The sequence below is a fragment of the Centroberyx affinis genome, unplaced genomic scaffold, assembly GCF_046629955.1.
Source record: "Centroberyx affinis isolate AG114_WGS23_722 - 3 ecotype Tasmania unplaced genomic scaffold, CSIRO-AGI_Caff_v1 ptg003925l_1, whole genome shotgun sequence".
NCBI lineage: Eukaryota > Metazoa > Chordata > Actinopteri > Beryciformes > Berycidae > Centroberyx > Centroberyx affinis.
Genome location: NW_027281759.1, coordinates 51597 through 74184, shown reverse-complemented (window position 1 = coordinate 74184; position 22588 = coordinate 51597). Strand labels below are relative to the sequence as shown.

The 22588-nt window shown below is 43.8% G+C and overlaps 1 protein-coding gene across 1 annotated transcript; it reads left to right on the top strand.

The window, feature by feature from the left end:
* Window positions 1–203: 203 nt before the first annotated feature.
* On the top strand, window positions 204–13845 carry LOC139663135 (rap guanine nucleotide exchange factor 6-like; the record flags this gene model as incomplete). Its single annotated transcript, XM_071541681.1, has 6 exons — window positions 204–350; window positions 957–1076; window positions 4094–4355; window positions 6906–7471; window positions 8373–8726; window positions 9275–13845. Coding segments are annotated over 6 exons (1472 nt in total), but the record flags the coding sequence as incomplete, so codon positions are not given.
* Window positions 13846–22588: the final 8743 nt, after the last annotated feature.

The following is a 22588-nucleotide window of genomic DNA, read 5'->3' as shown; positions in this document are numbered from 1 at the left end:
TAAAAAAAAAACAAATGCAAGTAAGTAAGTATTCCTAAATCAATCTACAGTACAGAAAATAATTTGTCTGCACTGGTGAAGTCTTAACTAAAAGAAATCCTACAGTTCCCCCTAAGGTTTTGTTACAGGTGTGTTACAGACTCCCAGCTTCATTTACTCCTCTCTAACCTTGTTTTTTTTTTTGTCTCTCTCTTTTTCTCCAGACTCCAATTCTCCCCAGGTGGTGAAGAAACCTCCGGTGAGTTCGGCAGAGGAGTGGAGCACCAAGAGACCGTCTGACGACACCGTTTCCACCATCTCCTCCCTTCACTCCAGCCCCACCGTGTCCCCGCAGGGTTCTCCACGCAAAGGTCTGCAGCAGAAAAAGGGATTTTAACACTCTATATTTTTTGCCCAGGGTTAACCTTGGCCTTAGGCGAAGAATTGGCCTAGAGTGTTCATTGACTTTGTCATACTGCAGTCATACAGTTCTACAATTCAATTGATAACCCCACTAAGTTCAGGAAAACCTAGTCTAGGGTTCATATGCAGGTATCAAAAGAAATTTCACAATTTCCATATCTTTAAAAGTTTGGGGATCGCACAAAATCTCCCTTTCATTCCTGATATATTTTTGAATACTTATGTATGTAGTTGTAGAACCAGTTTCATTTCACATGCTTTGATATTTGTGGTTTTGTCCTGCCACTATACAGAATATACATCATATTAACCACCATCCCAAATTTTGGGCATGCATGCATAGTGATACTGAATACATACTGAATGTCTGACTTTCCTCCTTTTCTTCTTCAAATCCAGTCAAAAAATAACAGTCTGGAAAAAACATAAAATGTTGAAATAGAAAATATGTAGAAACCCTGTAACATAAATCTCAAAACATCCACCTGTCTCATGTTAGTTACTATTCTATTCTCTTTTTTTTCCCCTCCCTTTTCTTCCTCCCCTCCCTCCAGTAGGGGGCGTGCCCAAGTCCCAGAACTCCAGCCAGATGAACCTGTCGGGATCGTCGTCCTCGCTGACCAGCGACGCCAGCACCAAGGCCGGCACCGTCAGCCTGCGCAGCTACGGCATAGGTGGGGCGCTCCTCCACAAGAGGATCCTACTGATGACCAGGCAGCACAGCCGAGAGGAGGGCAGGGAGAGGGGGGATCAGATAGAAGAGGAGGAGGAGGAGGAGGAGGAGAAAAGGAGCGAGGTGGAGAAAGAGAGAGAGGGGATGAGAGAGGAAGAGGAAGTTCAGAGAGGCTTGTTTTCTTCAAAGCAAAGGAGAGGGAGAGGGAGATGTAAGAGCCAGCAGAACCGCCAAAGCTCACAGGGAGATCCAGGACTTACGCTGTTAGGGGTGAGAGCAGGAACCCCGACCCAGAGATGGACAGGGGCGCCTGGGATACATCTGGTAGCTCACCCTGGGTCTCTTCCCAGACAACCAGGCCCCTCCTCACCTCTTCCTCAGCCGCAGTTAACCCCAAGCACAGGAAGAGAGCAAACCAGCCCCTTTAGACCCAAACCTCCAGAGTCCAGCCCCATCCGGAAGAGGCTGGCGTCGCCGTTCAGGATTCTGAGGGAGAGGAGTCAGTCCAGGGAGAGGCTGGTGGCGGTCAGACCGTGTCTGGAAGGTGGGGAGGGAGCAGGGGAGGAGGTGGGGGTGGCGGTGCCCTCCTCGCCCCAGGATGAGAGAGCAGGACAGGCAAAGCAGAGAGCCAGGAGGTCGGTCAGCCCCAACCCCTTCCTCTGGCTCTGCAGGGACAGACACAAGAGGAGGAAGACAGTCTGACAGAGAGAGCAGAGCTGACTGATCAGTCTATTTGTTGAGGGGGAAAAAACATTTGATTGAAGAGAAAAGAGAGGAAACAAGGAAGCTACTGGTATTTCAGAGAGAATATTTGATAAAGAGATTGACAATTGATTCTGTTTATTCAGGAAAATGCATTAATATCCATGACAGGGAGAAACCGGATTTCATTTTGGAAGCAAAGTGTTACTTCAGAGACGAGGGCCTTAGATCAATGATGAGTCATAGATATGTGATGCGAGTCTCCGAGCGACGCATGAAAAGCAGCCTGAGAGAGCGCTCACAGGGAAGATTTGCATGGTTGTGTTTCGTGACACAAAGATAAGAAAAAAATAGATTTTGTCTGAGGCAGAATCAACAAAAGGCCGACACCGCTCCGTTTGAAACGTTCCGTTCTTCCGACGTTTCTTTGTTCGTGTGAATGAGTCTTTGAGTTTTTTGTAAGTGTTGGAATCGCATTGAACAGTCAAAACGTAGCAAAAGAATATGCACTGTAAAAGCAGAATGCACCTTAACCTTTTTTTTTTTTATCCTACCTGCGGAAGAATTTGACAGTATGAAACATTCTGAATTACATTGTCATTCCAACAATTGCACAATAACTGAGAAGAATATATTCACGTATCATTCCTTTTTCTGTTGAAGTGTAGGTTTTGTGTAGGTATGTGAGTTCCTCCTGTAGTATGCAGTATTTTTTTGTAATGTTCAGCTACTTTTCCTACAATCATAAATATTTTGATACAAAAGAGTTTTATAATGTAAGGTTTGTACCAGGGTCCCAACGCTGCAAAAAATGACAAGCTGTCCAGTGATTTTATCTTGTTTCCAGACCTATCAAGCTTATTTTTTGATATTTTTTGGCAAATTATCTCACTCCAGAGGTAGATAATCTTGCTGGTTTCAATAAATTTCACTTGATACATGCCAAAATGACTTCTTTTGAGAAAGCATCATAAAGCAATGAAGAAAATCCTGAAACCAGAAACTTTCTTCAAGACAATTTCACTTTAACCAAGTACATGTCAAATTATCTGCCAGTGCATTAAGATGATTCCACTAAAAACAAATCCTAAAATAAGCTTGATAAGTCTGGACACAAGATAAAATAATGTAACAAGTTTGTCAGTTTTTGCAGGGAACATTATCCTGTTAAATGTTGTTGAATAGTTAATTTATTTATACACAATTCAGAGTCTCTGTACAAGTTGAGACCATTTGTATTTTCGAGGTGGTTACAGGCATTTCTTATCACCTACTGTACATCTAAACTTTTTTTTACCATTAGCGATTCATGAACAGAAGGGAATCTTTAGGTAAAAACAGTAAAGAGCAGCACATAAAGGCCAACTATCTCACCTTCTGCCCTGAGTTAACAGACGCCAGAGCTGCATAACTACAAGATTTATTGCAAAGGGTCACAGGATGCTCTGTATGTATGCCCTCAGTCTCTGAATCCACCTACTGTATAACCTTCAGGTGAAAATACATCACATAGTGACAATGATGAAGTGTTACTAATTCCATCTGGGTTAGCAGTGTAACTGTGAAGTATTGGCTATTAAACGAGTGCAGAAACTTCAAATTGTCTCCCCATATTCTCAGATAAGTATGGATGTATTTTTTGTTTCCTGTCATCGTTTAAGTGCAAGTTCGCTCAGACAGTTGGGATCCGTTCTCCAGCAAAGTATTGGATCGATAAGACAGACAAAATGATGCAAAAAACATTAAATGTGGCTTGTAAGCTAACTTCCGACATAGAGCATGGTACAGACACTGCCAGAGTTACGGGTTGGAGTCCCACTGGGGCCGCCCACGCTAAAAAGTGTCTGCACTCAAGGTACAGTAAGGCGCTTTAGATAAAAACATCCACCAAATGGCTTATGTTACGTTTTAGCACAGAGTTGCTTTGAATGTTATCGGAAGCTGTTGTGGTAACCAAGCTTAGCATTCATCCTCGCCTCCCAGTTTCTGCTGACACTTTCCCCATCTTACTTTTCTTACTTTCATCCCCTACCTCCTTTCCTCTTTCCCTCCTCCTTCTCCTCTTCCTCTTTCCATCCTCGTTCTTTCCCTCCCTTTCTTCCATTCCCCCTTACCTCCTTATATCTCTCCCGCTTTTCCTCTCTTACTCATTTCTTCTCTCCTTACCTCTCCATCCTTCCCTCCCTTCCTCCTTACCTCTCTCGCTCCAGTTTGAGGACAGGGAGTTTTTTTTTTGTGTATTATCTGTATTGTTACTTTGCTTTCAAATGCAAATAATAAAAGTGCACTAAAATTTCAACTCTTTCCCCCATCCAGGCTACGCCCTCCTCCCAGCCGGGAAGGCAGACAACCTGTCAGACTCCAGCCACAGCGAGATCTCGTCCCGCTCCAGTATCTGTTCGGTCGACTCCATGCCCGCGCCCGGACCTGACGACCGCTGTAACAGCAGCACCAGGACCTGTACTACGACTGCTACTATTACTACTGCTACTACTACTTCAATGGCTGCTGCTGTTGTTGAGAACACAGCGGCGATGCACGCACACTCAACTGCTGATTGCAACCAGCCTAGCACAAGGTAATTCAGTTCAATTCGATTCAACTTCTCTGATCCCCATGGCAGCAGTTGATTTAGGGGGAAAAGAAAGAGGGCATCGAACATCAAGTAATCTGACGAGAGACATAGAAAGAAAAAGAGAGAGAAAGAGAGGGAGAGAGAATAGTGAATCAGTCTACAGGGTTAAGTGGATTTTAAGAAAGCAGACAAAATTATTACTAAAGTCAGTCCAAGTTTTTTCTTTTATTGTGATGTTATATACTGGAAACAGTTAATACACAGATACACATTCAATTCAATTCAAGTCGATACTTTTATTGTCCCCAAAGGGAAATTTGCTTTCCACGCAGGTTGACAAACACAGTACACAATTCACACACAACACAACTCAACAAATAGTCATGTGATTAAAAACGGGCAGCAGACACCTAACCATAAAAGTGTGTAATCTGTGTCTGGGTCAATAGCCTATATACATGTAAGTATATCAGACATCATATACCTTTCAACATCAGTAAGTTGAAAAAATAGCAAATAATGAATGGTTATTTACACTTGTCTACAGATGTATCAGTACAAACACTCTTTATTTTTTGTTTTTTATTCTTTATTAGGATCCACATTAGCTGACACTAATAAGGTCCACAAACACAACACTGTTGGCATCACAAGACAGACAGACAGACAGTGCAACATGATTAACATTCATAGACCTTGATATTACACCAGGAACAGTACAAACACTCCAACTTGGACTGCATGATGTTTAAAAATGTTATTGTTTTGTCCACACACATTCAAGCTGATTCCAGACAGCGTAGCACAAGATTATGAAACACATGCAACTGAAGGTTTTCACAGTACTTGTCTGTATAGAATCATACGGACACATCACATGCTTACACACATATGTGGCTGTGCACAAACAACCTCAAACACACACACACACACACACACAAATTCATTAAAGGGCGCTCAGGCATGTAGTCATTGTCACAGAGATTATGTGTGTCCCGCTTGTTGGATATCCTTGGCGATCATCCTCAGTTGTGCAACAGACCATCTATGTGAGAGTCATAACGTAGGAGGACACACACACACACACACACACACACACACACACACACACAGGAGTCAAATCTTACTGAGGTTCAACTTGGCTGAAGGACATTTGAGGATATAAAAAAACTGTCTGTGCCACGCGTCCCGGCTTCTCGTTACTGCAGAAGCGGAATTGTTTTTTTTCCGGTCCTGTCTTTGGATCGGCCTGCAGTGTGTGAGCCTCAAACAGCAAGGACACACACACACACACACACACACACACACAATCACACGAACAATAACATTCCCAACGGCTAACATAAGCAACCACACACACAAACACACACACACACACACACACACACGCACACCTCTCTCCACCCGCCATAAGCCGCCCTTCCATTTCCTCTCCCAGCTGGATTCCAATTATGTCCTTTCCTCATTAAAACGCAGAGAACAGGAAGTCGTAAACACGGCAGGTTTTTATTAGCGCCCCACGTTTACTGCCCTCCTCTCTCCTCCCCTCTCCGCTAACAATGTATCGGTTTTCACGCAGGCGGCTTTTTAATCTGCCCGAGTAAACAACGCGCCCGTTTTATTGTCTGGTGTTTGTTTATTGTTCCTCCATGATCAGGCCATTCTGTCTCATAAAGCGCAGACTGTAAAATATCGCTGGACGCAATAATCTGTCTGCTTCTCCGGTATTACATTACCTTGGCAGCCTTGCCATATAACATCGGCCTGTTTATGAAATATGGTTTGGTTTCATTGAGTGGCCGGTTTGTCCAGTAAAACCGTGTCAGTGAATCAAACTGTTGGTTTATGAAAAGCGGCCGGGGAGCAAAAACTTTATTTAAAGTTTTATTGCCAGACGCTGTGATATATCACGCAAGGAACTGCTGTCAGCCAAATTTTGATTGTGGATTATTTTGGAAAGAGGAACTATTGTACAGATGAGGCATAAATTGTAACGGCTAAACATTCGCAATAACCGCATTTTACAGAGACACCAAGTCTGCTCTGTTATGATTTTTTGGCTGTTGACACCAACTGGAGAATTTGCGCAATAACTCATCCGAACAAGAGCGAGAACTTCTTGCGGTTGAAGGGCAAAGATTGTGCAGAGAGAACACAGATCGTCTTTGTCACATTGAACTTTGCCCGGTTTTCATTTATCTTCTTTTGTCCGGTGTTTTGTTAGAGCGTGACTCGGCGACCCGCCATGTCCTCCACCCAACAGCTTTTTATAGTTATATATCACACTGCCTCCTTCAGCCCCTTCTGTCCCCGTCTCTCTCTCTCATATCTCTTCATTGTTGGGGCATGGCAGCTTGACATGTGCCTCCATCTTCACCTTCACCACCATAACAACAGTTGGATATAATTGTATGTTACACGCTTTTTCATTTCCCCCTCGCTCCATCTCTTTCTTTGCTAGTTCCTGTGACATGCACCTCAGCTTCTCAACAGGTTTTTTGTCCTCTTAACACTCTCACACTCATTTTTCCTCCCATTTATTTCTCTCTGTAGTTCCTCATCGTTAGCTCGCGGCTGCGTGACGCGAGCCTCCACCTTCACCTCCTCCATCTCCACGGAGGAGCTGACCCCGGACCACGCCTCCCTGGACTCGGTGGCCGACAGCGGCCGCGGCAGCTGGACCTCCTGCTCCTCCAACTCCCACGACTCCTTCCAGAGCCTCCCCGTCTCCTCCTGTCGGCCCTGGGACCACGGCGTGCACGGCCACCCGCACGCGCACCCGCACCCGCACCCGCTCCCGCTCCCGCACACGCACCTAGGCGGCTTCAGGCACACGCAGCTGGCCGGGCCGATCGCGGAGGTGGAGGCCGGCGGGGCGTGGGCGAACGAGGACGCCGCCAAGCGACACTCCAGAGGCTCCAGCTCGGAGCTGTCCAACCAGTCGCGGCAGAGCTGGGCGTCGTCCAGCTCGCTGTCGGACACCTACGAGGGGAATTACGGGACGATAAAACGCCGCAACACCTCGGAGCACCCCTCCTCGCCGACCAACGAGGACGGAGGGCAAAGCACAGACCCCGCCTACAAAACGGTGACATCAAGCACAGAGAAGGGCCTGATAGGTGAGGGGCCGGGTTGCGAGTTTGATTCCCTGTGAACACGGTGTTACGGTGTTCCATGTCGACTCTGTGTCATGAAGTGTGTGTAGATAGTTGTAGTTGCGTTAGAATAACGTTTTCCCCATCTAAGGCTTTGTATGGCTTTCAACTCACTGTCCCCACAACAAGTAAAGCTCTACAGAGTTTCACCACTCATGCTGTGAGATATTAACTTAAGCTTACACTTAAGTTATCATCAAGATGGCTCTCCATATATAAGGCTTGCTTGCTGTAAGTTAGGTTAAATCTGCATTGTTTTAGGTGATTTATTGCAGCATTCTGTTGTTTGTGCTGCTGTTATGTTCCAGTGAACAGCTGACAAATGCTGCACCTTGGCATTTCTTAAACCTTGGGCTAAGATCCAAAGTGGGTCTTGTTCCTTCCTGTTGCTGCTGGCTCTCCACCTGACAGGAGTTATAAAGTGTCCTCTTGAGCCAGGGTGTGAATTTGTCTTATGGCTCTCTGGCTGATAGTTTAAGAGCCCCAACCATAGTTCCATTATAAGCTGTAAGACTATGCAGTTTACCAGTTGTAAAACGATGAGAAATAGTCCCACTCTTCTCCACTCTTGAGACAGTTGTGTGCAGAGTTTAGTCCGTGTTTTGTCTGTATCCACTGCAGCCGTCCATCCCACCTGTTGTATATTTTTTATTATTTGACACTTTTTAGTGCCTGCATAGTCATGTATTGTGTTAGTGAAACATCTCATTGATTTAATTTTCCATTATTTTCTTTCGTTTTCCCCTCCTCATGCACCTCCTTTCCCGCAACTTTGTCACCCCCCCTCCCCTCACTCCTCACCCCTCCCTTCCCTCACTTCCTCCTCGCTCCATCCCTCCTCCCTTCGTTCCACACCTCCATCCAGTGTACTGTGTCACCTCCCCCGCCAAGGATGAGCGTTACCGAGCTCCCCCTCCCACCCCTCCAGGCTACCAGGGTCTGGCTCTGGGGGATCTGGGCCTCACGGACGGAGTCGGAGGGGCCGGAGGTCTTCCCCGGCCTCCTCACCTCAGACCGCCGGACTACAGCGTGGCCCTGCAGAGGAGCAAGCTGCTGCAGAGCCCCGGAGCGGCCGGGGGGCTGGCGGAGGCTCGGAGGCTGGCCGGTAACCACCAGCACCACCAGGAGGCCCGGACGCCGGGCTCCGCGCAGGGCCAGGACCCCTCCAGGCCGCCCAGCGTCTGCCTGCCGCCACAGAGGCTGGCTGACAGTGAGGATGGTACGTGGAGATAGGAGGGTGAAGTGATACACACTACCAGTCCAGAGCTTGGACACACCTGATTGAATGTACTACGTTTTTCATTATCTTAAAGCCATTTTGATCTAAAGGCTTATGCTTAAATGCTTTTTTTCAGACAAAACCAAATAGTGAAGTTGATGCCTATGTATGATTTTTTTCCATGTGGAAAATAGTAAAAATAAAGAAAAATGCATGTGCAAAATTTTGACTGGTAGTGTAGCTCAACTTCGAGTATGTTAAGGGTGAAGGATATACTATATATTATTATAAAAAATGGGCACATCCCCCTTTAAATTTGACCCACATGCATTAAAACATTGAAACATGCGTTACATTAATACAGGACAGAGTTAATACAATATGCCAAACATTTTGGAAATCATGTCCAGAAAGTTTCACAACTTTCTTTAGGAAATGAGCTGTTTTTGCCAGCTTTTTGTTTTTATTTTGGTTTTTAAATTGGTCTTAAATTCATTTCCTAAATTTAGCTTTCTGAAACCTGTCCTCTCTTCTCTCTCGTCTTCCAGATGAACAGGTTTCGGCGGTGTAAAGGTGGTGACGTCACACTCACACACACACACACACACACGGACGAAGGCATGTTGGACGGGCCGTGGACTAAGCTAGCAGCCTGCTGTCATCCCCCCCTCAGAGCACACTCTCCTGGCCCCGCCCACAGCCCTGTGTGACATCACCACGGACCATAATGCACCTCCAGACCAGACCGTCATGTGACCTCTCTCCACCTCCCAGGACTTGTACAATCATCTCTTTTTAAACCCATTTTAAAAAAGAAGAAGAACAAAAAAAAAGAAACTTTTTAAAACTCGAACGAAATGGAACAAGGCGCAGTGTGATGATGTCACATCGCATTAGTTGGACGTCAAAAGAAACGGGACAAATAAAAGAAGGAAAGAGTGATGACGACGACGACACATGAGAAGAAGTCAACCTCCTCGGAAACAGACCACCACGTACCTCCATTTTGCGCTCCAAGCTCTCTTGTCTAAAGGCATTTTACATTGTTTTTACAGTCTCAATGTGTTGTACAGTGATACTTTTTTGTAAAGTGTTTTTTTTTTTCTTTTTGTTTTTTTTTGCGGTTGCATCTCTGAGCTTTAAGCAGTACGCAGAGAGTTTAGCTTTGAGAATAGCCAGGAGGAACGGGCAAAGGGATAGAAAGCTACAGTCAAAAGTGTAAGTATTACGACAGTTAGCTTGTGTGGTTTCTTTTCTGCTGTTGACTCATCTACAGAACAAGAGGAATAAGAGGCAAAAAACTAGGAATGGGATGATCTGCTTATCACATGATACGATTCGATATGTGATATGGGGTTCACAATTTCATACAAGCACGATGCGATGTGATAAGTAAAAGTTCAATTATCACCAAATCTTTCTAGCAATGGCATTGGTTTGCTAGAATGTAAACAACAATTTAAAAATGTCATTATAAAGTGCAAATTAATCTAATTTCAATGGAAAGCTTGTGAAATTGTGATGGGCAAGCCGTGACATTTGCAATTACTACAGCAGAACGAAATGGCACGATTCATTTTTCTGCCCCGCGATACGTATCGTCACGTTTCTGTATTGCGATATATTGAATTTCGATGTATCATCCCAGATTTTGAGCATCTGATTAGGGGTCTTTATGGGCCTCTATGTTAAACCCTTTTGAAACAATAACAAGGCACTGCTGATGCCAGTGATTCAATGCATCTGCGCCTTTACAAACACACCAAATACATAAAAAACAACAGCATCAAAACCCAGCTTTAGCCCACTGTCCCAATACTTACACTTTTGACTGTTACACCTCAGATTTGAGGTGAGGAAAAGCCCTCAGGAGCCAGGAGGGGGGTCCCTCCGGATATTTCTCACTTCCTGGGGAGGGAAGTGGAAAAAGCCTCCTGCAGGAAAAGAGAGTGTGTGTGTTTGTGTCGAGCACTTATTGTACTTTGTTGAGCTTTAAAAAAAAAAAAAAAAAAACACACAAAAAAAAAAAAAACCCACAGCATCTCTCAGGCAGTTTTGTGTGTCTGTGTTGCGCGGCCTGGCCTCTCTCACTGCTCGTTCAGACTAACGCGAGGTACTTTAGCGGCATGCTGCCTCCTGGATGTTCTATAAAAACTGTATTATAACTCGTTTTTAATGAGCTGAAGAACAAATGCCTCGCTGCTTCCTGTAGAGTAAAACACGTGTTTGTTATTTTATTGCAGTAGCTATAATAAAACAATAAATTAGCACTGTATGCTCACACACGCGCATGCACACACACACACACACACACACACACACACACACCAAAGTTTTAGTTGGTGTGTGTGGCGACAAAGGAATGCTTCATTCAGCAGCAAACAGTGTTTACACCGACGCTTACGCATTTGTTTACAGTGTTTATTAGACTAGCAGTTGTCTATCGAATTACAAGCTGAAATGTAAAAGTATGACGCTCCAGGTTAATTTGATCTTGTAAATTTGTTTATAATGCAGCAGGAATATGCGGATGCGGCATAAACTACACTTTCACTCTGTGCTTTTTCAACCCGGCTGGCTCAGCGCCCTTCTTGTTTAGGAGACGGGGCGGCGAGAGACACGTCGAGGGAAAATGTATCACGCCTGGCTCGCGTCTCCAGTCCTTGTTCACAGTCTGCTGCCCTCACAACGAGGACATTTTTTGTAGAATATTTAAAGGATTTGCTTGAAATTGTTTATTTGTACTGAAAAGCAAAAGGCTAATTTGTACATTCGGAGTCGTGTGTAACCCTGGAGGGTTTTATTGTGTTTAGCTACAGCGCAGCGGGGGGTGAAACTGGAATAAGACGCTCTTCTCCTCTCCTTCAGCTGTCTGTCTCGCGCTCTGTGATGCTTCTTTTGTATTGTTTTGCCATACAAAGACTTGAAATTATCAATGGTAATATATACATTGCATATATATGAATTTATACATATATTTTTTGTTGTTGTTCGTTTTTTTGCCATAAATTAATGTTAACGGATCATGTATAGATGAGAAAAGAGAGTCCTCTATAAAGGCTATTTTTAAATATTTTGTTATAAGAAAAATCCGAGGTTGTGATTGCCCTGTTTCTGTCTTCGGGCAGGAATCTGTAAAGGAATTTTTAGTTGTTGTTGTCATTGTTGATTAGTTGTTTTCCCCCTCACTCTGTATTTTGGTGCCATCTCTGCTCTGTCTACACATAATTGCTGCTGTGTTTTGGGATTTGACTGCTTGTGTGTTGTGTAGATGTTTTATTTTTTTGGCAAGACTGGGATCAAGATAGCATTCTAAAAAAAAAAATCCCATTTCAATTCTGTCTGGGTATACAGCACATAAGGAAAAGCTCAAAAGCCCTTTTTCAGTAAAAGCCCTTTTTTATTTTGCGGCTTTGATTGTTCCTGCCTGGAGAAAGGTAAGGGTTTATCCCTCGTGGGTCTCTTGCCATCAGTTCCATGGCACAAGGCAAGCTCAATCAAACTCAGACTGGATGATTGAAAGGAGTTTTTTGATGCTATTATATCCCCATCTGTTTGAGTTTAACAGAACAAGCCCCACCACAATGCCACATCTACTATAGTCTCTCTCTCTTTTTCTCCCTCCCTCTCTCTCTGTGTATGTTAACTTTCAACTTTTCTCCCCACTGTACTTACTGCTACTGGATTTAACCCCATTGGTTTGGGGTTAATATGAATCGTCATATTCCTTTTCCTTTTTAAAACAATCTTGACAGTGGAAACTCACACTTTGAAACATGCTGAGAGTCAGGAGCTGGTGCTCTGACTCCTGGCACTTTCTTTTTTTTTTTTTGCACAACGGAAGTCCTCAGATTCTAAACCGTGAATCAGTATTACTTTCTGCTGTTGCATGGATAGAGAACAGCGCTCTATGCTGATGCCAAACCTTATTGAAGACATAGAAGAAGAGTTGGCCCCCGAGTTTGCAAATGGCTCCAAGAAGTCAGAACAAACGGGCTTCTGGGAAAAAGAGTTGAAGAGTCTCATCCTAAAATGCGATTTTTTCCATATGATCAAATGTAAGAGTTTTACCTCTTTGATAGCAATCTTACAAACAGTTGTTGTCATGCTATTAGTCCCCTGAAAAATAATAATAATCTTAATTTATATGACACCTTTCACACAGACAATACAGAATACCTTACCTGCTTTCAAAATAACAGCATTTTTTAAGGCTTAATCCTCGTTCTGTTTAAAAAAAAAAATGAGAACTCAACATCAGGCACAACACAACAGTTTGTTTTTCCTGAAGCCATTACACAGAGTTTTGGGCTGAAACTCTTCAATTCTCAGTATAAGTTGATATTTCCATCTATGCTGTTTCCCAGAGCAGGAAAGAAAAAGGAGCAGGAGTTGTTGTGCCATCAAGAGGCCAGGAGAAAATTAATCTACAGGGGAGTTTGCCTTGTTATTCCTCTTAGGCCTTCTACTCCCATACTAAGGCTTGTAAGCACTATATGGCTCTATAAGCACTCCCAAAAATATGCTAGAAACATATCTTTTTTTTTTTGTCTTTTGGGCTAAATTCCATTCAGTAGAGCTCTATATACTGTAGGTTTATGTTCTTGGAAGCAGCTCTTGGCACGGCGAACACAAAATGTCAGTGTTTTTGAATAATATAAAACTTGAGAATCCAAACTTGTGAGCAGCCTGATGGAAACGTCCTTCACACAGTCTTCTTCTGGCTGATTGGAGTTTAGCCCCGGTGTCCCGTCAAGTTACCTGGAATGCAATAAAGAGAGATGTGAATGTGTTTTACGTAACGGCGCGAAAACATCCTTGGCATTACAGCAGAAAATGCACAAACAATAAGCTTGGCTGTGGTGAGTGTACTGCACAATCTGTACAAAAAGAGGTATTACTTGGTCTGTGGCTTAAAAGTTTTTGCTTTCGTCTTACACTTCTCATAGCTGTCGTAACTTATGTCTTTTAGAAAGACAACATGATTTTGCTCGTACGCTTTTTATGTATTTTTACCAGTGATTGTAAATAGTTGTTATATTTTTGTTTAAGAGAATGTTTAAAACGGAAAATACCTTTTATTTCTCCAAGTCTACTGATATGAATTTGGAAAATGAATAAACTGTTAAGCGTATAGAGGATTTTGTGTCTTTATTTACAGATGCAGCTTTGTTGCCAATCGTGTTTATATTCTGGTAAATCCCCTTAGTTAGTCCCAACTCCCATGGATACAGTGGAAACCATCAGAAACATCATTTATCATCTATCTATGCCACAACTCTCCTCCACTAGTGCGGCAAAAAACACTGCAGCTTATTCTTTTCTCATATGTAGAAGAAAATATCCATATATTAACACACACTTCCAATATTTCCAACTACTACTTTCCTGACAAGCCTTTCAGAAGCTTCCGGTTGCTGAAAAGCGAACAAAGTTTGAATTTTATTGATGTAAAATGTTGGACTTCCACAGTCAGGCTCCATCTGTATGCACCAACCTGCGCTTGGGTTTGGAGTTTTTCTCAGATTAGATATTTATGTCCCACCTTCAGGGAGCTAATTTGGAATTCCTCTCAAAGAAATAAAGATAAATGGTATTTTGGATGACCTAACCTTTTGCTATATCCTATGAATTTTCCTAAATGGCAGCAGAATAACTTTATGCCCTGCAGAGGGGTCGAATCGGGCTTCTTGCTTTGTTGTTCCCTTTATCAAAACAAACTCAACAAGTATTTTTGGGGTGTAGAATTCCACTTTCTGAAAAAAAAAAAGGAACTTAATCTCCTTGCTGTGTTGCTTGGATGTCCTCAGTCTCGTCCTCTCTCTCTCTCTCTCTCTCTCTCTCTCTCTCTCTCTCTCTCTCTCTCTCTCTCCCCCTCTCCCTCTCCCTCCCTCTCTCTCTCTCTCTCCTCGTCCTTCCTGGCTGAGTTCAGCCGTGTATCGGATCTGATCAGACCCGGAGAGAGAGAGAGAGTCACCGGGAAGACGTGCTGCGCTCAAGGTCAGATTCCTTTTATTACCCGTTAAAGGTTTTACTGTCACACTGAGAGGCAGGGAGTCGTGCTGGTTGCCCTGTGAGAGAGAGAGAGAGAGAGAGAGAGAGAGAGAGAGAGAATGTGTTGGTACCCTATGTGTGTGTATGTGCCTCATCTTTTTCGTACTGCATGTGTGTGGTGTGAAAAATTACGATGATTGGAGTGTCTGTAAACCAAATTTGTACATTAAAGTGAATGTTTGTTTTTTTTGTTACCCTGTGATGATGATACTCAGGGTCTACATACTGGATTTGACTGTTTCAAATGTCAGCAGACTATGAAATGGGAAGAATTAAACACTTGGTTATGTTAAACACCTCATGAAATGGCATCTTTATTACTTCCTGGATTTGATGCATTTCCTGTTGAAATAGGATATTGGGGCGGGACATAACGCAGTGAGGAATCATTCAAAAGTCCAAACCAATGGAATATCAGTCAGGGAAAGAGAAAGAGAGAATGGGAGGGGTGCGGAGAGGCGGGATTGTTCAAAAATCTGATGGTTTTATTGGTTAGAAATTCATATTAACGCCTACTAGTGCAGCATGAGGTCACCATACTCTGTTTTCCAGGAAGTAAAAGTAATGGGATTTCATTTCATGGGGACTTTAAAGCTGCATCAGGAAACTTTGCATGTTGATGTCCCAAAATGAAGACGTAACTGTTAAAAATTGAACTTCAATACCCAGAAATCCTCTAACGTGACGTCAGTAAACTGCACACAGCACGCTCATGTTTACCAATTACACCAAAGGAAACCTATGGAAGAGGATTAGGGCCACATGTGAAAAATGTATTTGAGTTCTGAGTTTAAAGTCAGAATTCTGAGAATAAAGTCAGAATTCAAACCAAAGGAACAAAAGAGCCAAAAGATCTAATGTTGGTGAGTCCAGATTGGATTTCACTCTAAGGTTTTCACTCTAAGTTTCGATTCATCACTTGCTGTGGGTGAAGAAGTGTCCATACCTGACATCAGAATTTAATTTGGGCAAATAGGGCAAATCCACTGGGTCTCAATTAGGTGAGACGGGACACTCTTGTCTGTTGCAGCCCCATTTCGTGATTTAGGCTGATAGGACAGGTGTATTTTTATACACTTTAACGGGTATAAAGGTAACCTGGAAACCTGGTGAGTTATTTGTACTCCATCAGCATCTGAATGTGGGGTATCTGTATATATCTATCCCAGTACATCACACTAGACCAGTGGTTCTCAACGTGGGGTCCGGGGACCACCAGTAGTCCTTGAGAGGGTTCCAGAGGGTCCCAAACTGATAAATTGTTAGAGAATGTAGAAGAATGACTATTTTGATCATAGTTTCGCTGTTATCGCTCTACCTACAATATAGATAGTCATGGGATTCTGGAAAAAATCATATCTAACGATTCTAATATTTTCAGATTTGGGTCCTATCTTCAGATTTGTGGCCCTAATGTTTTCTAAATTAGGAGTCCTTGATATGAAAAAGGTCGAGAATCACTGTGCTAGATGACACAATTACAGATAATGACCAGACCTGGGTCAAAAAGCATTTACAAATCCATCTTAGTGTGCTTGTTTCAAGCTGTGCCAGCAGCCACACCGGACAACATGAGCACCAGAAAGTTTCACCAGCTGAAACTAAATTTCCTAAACTTTCATGCGACGCGATCTGTAAAACTGCTTCTGAGAGATCTCTTGGTCATTTTCTATGATCGAGTGAGATTGATGTGGGATGGAGACAGAAAAGGGCGGAACAGGAGGGGAGGGTTAGGGCCGGCATGTTAAACAGCACATTCAAAGCGTCGGCCTCTCCACTTCAGAGAGAATATTCCAGAACGATGAGAGAAGTGAAAGTTCAGCTCCGAGTGGGATTTGGCTGGAAACGAATCGGTGAAATTACACACAGTTTCAATTATACATCACAAAGGGCGATTTAGCCCCACTGGATAGCAAGGGGAGGAAATGTGGAAAAACGAGAACGTTCGGGTCTTGTAATATGTGCGGGCATGCGTGTGTGTGTGTGTGTGTGTGTGTGTGTGTGTGTGTGTGTGCATGTGCGTGGATTCAGTGTGTGTGTGTATGTGTGTCACACTTCTCCTCTGTTTTGACTTTGAAGTTGTGACTTTGTCAGGAGGAGAAGCTGAGAGCAGGAGGAGGGAAAACGGAAACTTTACCACCTGAGGCTTGTGTGCACATGGGGGTTGGCTTTTAGCATATTCCTGTCTAAATGAAAATTTGTGAAGCAAAACAGTTTGGAAAATATTCCGTCACCTGTACAGTCCCCAACGCCGCCCTTGAGCATTTGCGTGTGTGTGTGTGTGTGTCCATGTGTGTGTTTGCATGCATTTACATGGATGAGAACAGGTTGTTTTTCCTAGTGTGACCCTAACCTTTCATGTCTTGTTTTCTCTGTGTGGGAGCATGCATGTGCAGGGAAGCGACTTGGTTATCCTACAGTGTCCCGGACTTTTTATGTGTGTGTGTGTGTGTGTGTGTGTGTGTGTTTGCATGCATGAATGAAAACAAGTTGGTTGTCCTAGAGTGCCCTAACCTGTCACCTCCTGGTTTCTGTGTGGGTGCATGCAGCTGCGGGTCGTAATCACAGAGGACACTTTCTTGAACACGTCTCCGCCTTTTTGCTCAGTTATTTTTCAGTGGTTTGGTTCACAGCAGGGGCGCGTCTCCTCCAAACTAAGCACCTCACCTTTTGGACATGTTTTGGGGCTCCCCTGGGTGCTCCGAGGTGAACATGTCTCAACTGTAGCTGCACCGCACACACTACATCAGTGTCAGAGAGAAAATTAGCAGTGTATGGAGGGAAGTAAGCAGGCTCTTACAGCTTCTTACAGTAATGTTAACTTTAGCTACATCCTCCGTTCAGAACGGGCTCCTCATCCTCTTCTTCAAGATTTGTTATTTTATCTTGTATCCATACTTATCAAGCTTATTTTCGTTTTTTGTGTGAAATCATTTTACTAATCATTACTGCACTGGCAGATTTTTACCTGTTTTAGCAAATTTGACTCTTTTTTTTCAGGATAATGTAACTTGTGTCAGGACATTTACTTAAAAGTAAAAGTGAAATTGTTTCTTTTTTCAAGATTTCAAGAAGTCATATTAGCCTGTATCAACCTAAATTTATTGAAACCAGCAAGATTATCTGCCAGTGCATCTGAAATAAGCTTGATAGGTCTGGAAACAAGTTGAAATCACTTGACAATGCCCTTTGACCTCTTGCTCTCTCTGTTAGTAGCGACGCTCAAAAGCGTCCAAGCTGACCGCAGCCTGAGCAAGTTGGTCGTCCTCATGTATCTCAAACCTTTCATGTCTTGTTTTCTGTGTGTGTGTGTGTGTGTGTGTGTGTGTGTGTGTTTGAGTGTGTACAGTACATTGTATACTGGCTATGCACGTTTCTGCCAATTTCCATACAGTGTTGTTTTTGGTGGTGAATGTGCGGTCGGGGACAAGGTGACTTTCGACCGAACTTCCCGAACAAGTCAGAGGCCAGTCGGTGATCAACGACGCTGTCGAGGAGCGGCGGCGTCCAGCAGAGTCATCAGTCCAGGTCAAAGGTCAGATTCATCTTTTTGTTCTTGTTCTTCACCCGCTACGCCACGTGTCACTTAAGGTCACCAGCCATTTTTCACAAAACCTGTGGTACGAGTGTTTTTTTAAAACAGTATTGTTCCCCAGTGGAACAATTACATCACTTCACTTACCTGTTTTAGTTCCAGTACATCCTGAAGTCTCTCTAGGTTTCCACTGATATGGAAGATTCTGTCCTATTGATCACAAATCAATTCTCTTCTTGAGACCCTCAAAAACGTTTCACACTGGAGATTCTGAGAAATTGGTGCTGCCTCCATTAGCATTTGTTAGCAATGTTAGTGCAGGTCAACCAGGTGTGAAAGTCTCAAAATTTCACACAAGTACTTCAAAAGTATTTTATTATTTATTACATATTCTAACTATTACTATAAGAATTGAAGTATGTGGAATGGCTTGCATACAACTGAGAGAAATGGTCACTTGCACAAGCTAAAAACTACCAACAGGAAAACGGTGCCATTTTCACAGATTTTTATCCATGATTTTTCAATTCATGGATATATTGAAGTGAAACTGTGATTTTCTTTACATTTTATCAACCTGAGCTCACTCTGCGGCCCCTCCGTCTGCCTCGCCAGACCGCTTGAGAAGCGCTGAGCCACATGTTGAGTCGATGTCCTCCAGGGTCGCTCCGGCCATTTGTCACTATTCCTCAAGGTGCAGCCAGAGAAGAGGGTGAGGTCAGCGTCCTTGCTTTTCATCGTCCCTCGTCCCCCAACAATGTCAGCGATGCAGCACAGATATAAATGACCTGACAAGCCCACAGAATGTAATCCAATGTTAAAACTGCCTGCAAAGAATCCGTCAGAATGGGTGGAGTTCCAACCAGCTCTCTTTTTCAGTCTGTTATTCTATTACTTTGTATGAGATTTAGGAGTCAATGTGACTTCTAATGTTATTTCCATCTTAAAAGACTCTCAGTGATCACCACCATAAATTAGTGTAAAGCCACATGCAGAAAATTTTGTTCAGTTAAAAATGTAAGCCTGTCATTTGCACCCAAACATTTTTATGACAGAACTACACTACCAGTCAAAAGTTTGGACACACCTGATTGAATTGACTATTTTTCATTATTTTAAAGCCATTTTGATCTAAAGGCTTATGCTTAAATGCTTGAAATTTGTTTCTTATACAAATATAAATAGTGAAGCTGATGCCTATGTATGAATTTCTTTCCAAAGCCTTTGCCTTTCCATCAAGGCAAAGGGCGGCTACTTTAAAGAATCTAAAATATTAGATTGTTTTGATTTGTTTGATCACTGCACAATTCAATGTGTGTTATTTCATAGTTTTGATGTCTTTACTGTTATTCTAAAATATGGAAAATAGTAAAAATAAAGAAAAATGTGTGTGTCCTTGTAGTTTATGATGGGCTAAACACTCAAACTGCTGCCATTTTGCCCTCTCTTCATACAGATCTGCGTGAAATCATATTTATTAAGCATTCTCCAGACGGTGGTCCTGACTCCCGTGGGACTCCCCACCCTGAGAACGCCCTCTCCTCCTCCTGTTCCACTTGCAGACATGAGGGGGCAGTGCTGCATTTTGGTAGAGGTGGCCTATGGGAAGCGTCATCCCTGCGTCTCAATACCCACAGGCATTAAACAAGATTTGTGAAAGAGGACTATGTGGGAAGCATATTTCCCCCCAGAGACTGGCCATCCCATTAAGGTGCAAATTACCAACACTGCGTTCGTGTTGGAACAACGCAATCCTTACTTTGTCGAGGCGATGATTATATCTGTCTCAATTGTCTTTGCCCTTTGTGCAAAGTCTCTTCTCGTCCCTTAACTAGTAAAGGTTCTTTCCTGAGGGGGAAATGGCTGCCGCTCCTCCGTGCTGAGATTTAATTGTTGTTTTTAAAAAGGTGATTGTCCTTCTTTTGGTTTGTTTGTGTGTGCAGCCCTTAATTGAGTTAGTGTATGCATGTGTGTGCGCATGTACGTGTGTGTGTGTGTGTGTGTGTGTGTGTGTGCACGAGTGTGAGTCAGTAACTTCACTTGGTGTGTTTTTGGTTTGCATGTGTGCATGAACCAGTCTTAGTTTCAGTGAGTATCTTGTGTCCGTGTTTGTGTGTGTGTGTGTGTGTGTGTGTGTGTGTGTGCGCACACGCATGAGTGTGACTTTGAGTGAGTAACTTCACTTGGTGTGTTTTTGGTTTGTGTGTGCGCAGTCCAGTCTTACTTTCAGTGATTATCTTGACTTTGTGTTCTTTGTTTCTGTATATACTGTATGTGTGTGTGTGTGTGTGTGTGTTTTCCTCATCAGCGCAGCACTGAGGGGTGGAGAGAGAGAGAGAAGCCATTAGGCAGTGTAATCTGTCCTCCCTAACCATAGAAGAAGCAGTTGTGGCTGCACATAAGGGCCTCATCATCATCATCATCACCATCATCATCATCATCTACTGTATATCATTACTTTAACCAGCAGAGTGAGATGCCTTCAGGGAGGGAGCAGACCCCATGCCTAAGTAACTAACAGTTGGCACACACAAACATCTCTCTCTCTCTCGCTCTCTCTCTCTTTCACACACACACATACACTCTCTCTCTCTCTCTCTCTCTCTCTCTCTATCTATCTATCTCTCTCACACACACACACACACACACAAACACACACACACACACACACTCCCAAACAAATAATCACACTTAAGGTGCTTACATTTATGCTTGCGCACACACTCACCCACAAACATTATTTGCACTTACTGCACTGTGTATTCAAATGCACACACACCACCCTCCAGCACACACACACACACACACACACACACACACACACACACACACACACACACACACAAACATGATTACTGCAGAACAAGAGGTTAGCCTCAGTCCACGTCCTCTCTTGTCCTTCTTAAGCAAGGTTGGCAAAGGATCACTCCAAGTGTGTGTGTGTGTGTGTGTGTGTGTGTGTGTGTGTGTGTGTGTGTGTGTGTGTGTGTGTGAGTGAGTGTTAGTGTGTGCAAGTGCTTGTATGTGAGTGCATGCAAGTGTTTGTGTGTGTGTGTGTTTACAAACTTGTGTGTGAGCATGTGTGTATATACTTACTTAAAGAGTGACTTTGTGTGTTTGTACTTGGGTCTCTGCCCAAGTGTGCAAGCATGTATGCAAAATACGATGTATGTGTGTGTGTGTGTGTGTGTGTGTGTGTGTGTGTGTGTGTGTGTATTCCCATGTGTGTGCATACGCGTTTGAGTGTGTCTAACTCCCACAGGGAGGGCAGCCACGGTTGAGAGAGTAAAGTAGCCCAATGCCACTTTCCAATAATGAGTCGGGTCAAACGGTTTAGAGTGGGAGGAGAAGGTCAAGAGTTTGAATGGGACAATCGACCAGATCCACCCCCCTTCTCCCCCCTACTCCCCACCCCACCCACCCCACACACACCGCTGACCCTCCTCTCCCACACACACACACACACACACACACACACACACACACACACACACAAACTCTCATGTGGACGGACACACTTGACTTTTCTGCCCTTTAATCTGGAGGGGAGAGTAGGAGGAAGGAAGCGGAGAGTGGCGAAGGGTGAAGGGAAATGGAGAGAGGTTGGAGGGGAAATGTTGAAGGAAGAGGGGAGAAGATGGGAGGAGTTGGAGGAGGAGGAGAGGGAGGAGGAGGAGGAAGAGGGGTGGGGGGTGGCAGGCTGATGGTCCGGGGTCTCAGCATGATGTCTCCTTTTGCCTGGAGCGGACTCAGAAGAAGTGAGAGAGATGGAGACGGGGAGATAAGAAGGACCGGGAGGGAGATAGAAGGAAGAAGGGGAAAGTGGGAGAGAGGGAGATAAGGAAGAAAGGGTGGAAAGGTAGCGAGGGAGTGAGAGAGAAGAAGGGAGTGAAAGCGAGATGAAAAGAGAGAGATAGAGAGATTGAGGGAGTGTCAGAGTGAAGACCTAGATCCCCCCTGCTGAGGAAATGAGGGAAGAGCTGGATAGAAATGGATGAGAGAGGTGAAGGGGGGTGCTTAGTGGGAGGCCCCCCTTTGCCCCAAGCGTATGCGGCGGGTAGGAGAGAGAGAGAGAGAGAGACAGAGAGAGACAGAGAGATCTCAGAAGAGAGAGTAGATAGTAGTCAAGCAGATTAGAGACGGAGGAATCTCAACAGAGGGAGTTAAGGAGACTAAAGAGAAAGAGAAAGTAGAGAGTGACGGAGAGAGAAAAAGAGGAGACACACATCTGCAACTCCAACAGAAGCGCAGAGAGACAGGAGAGAGGGGAAAG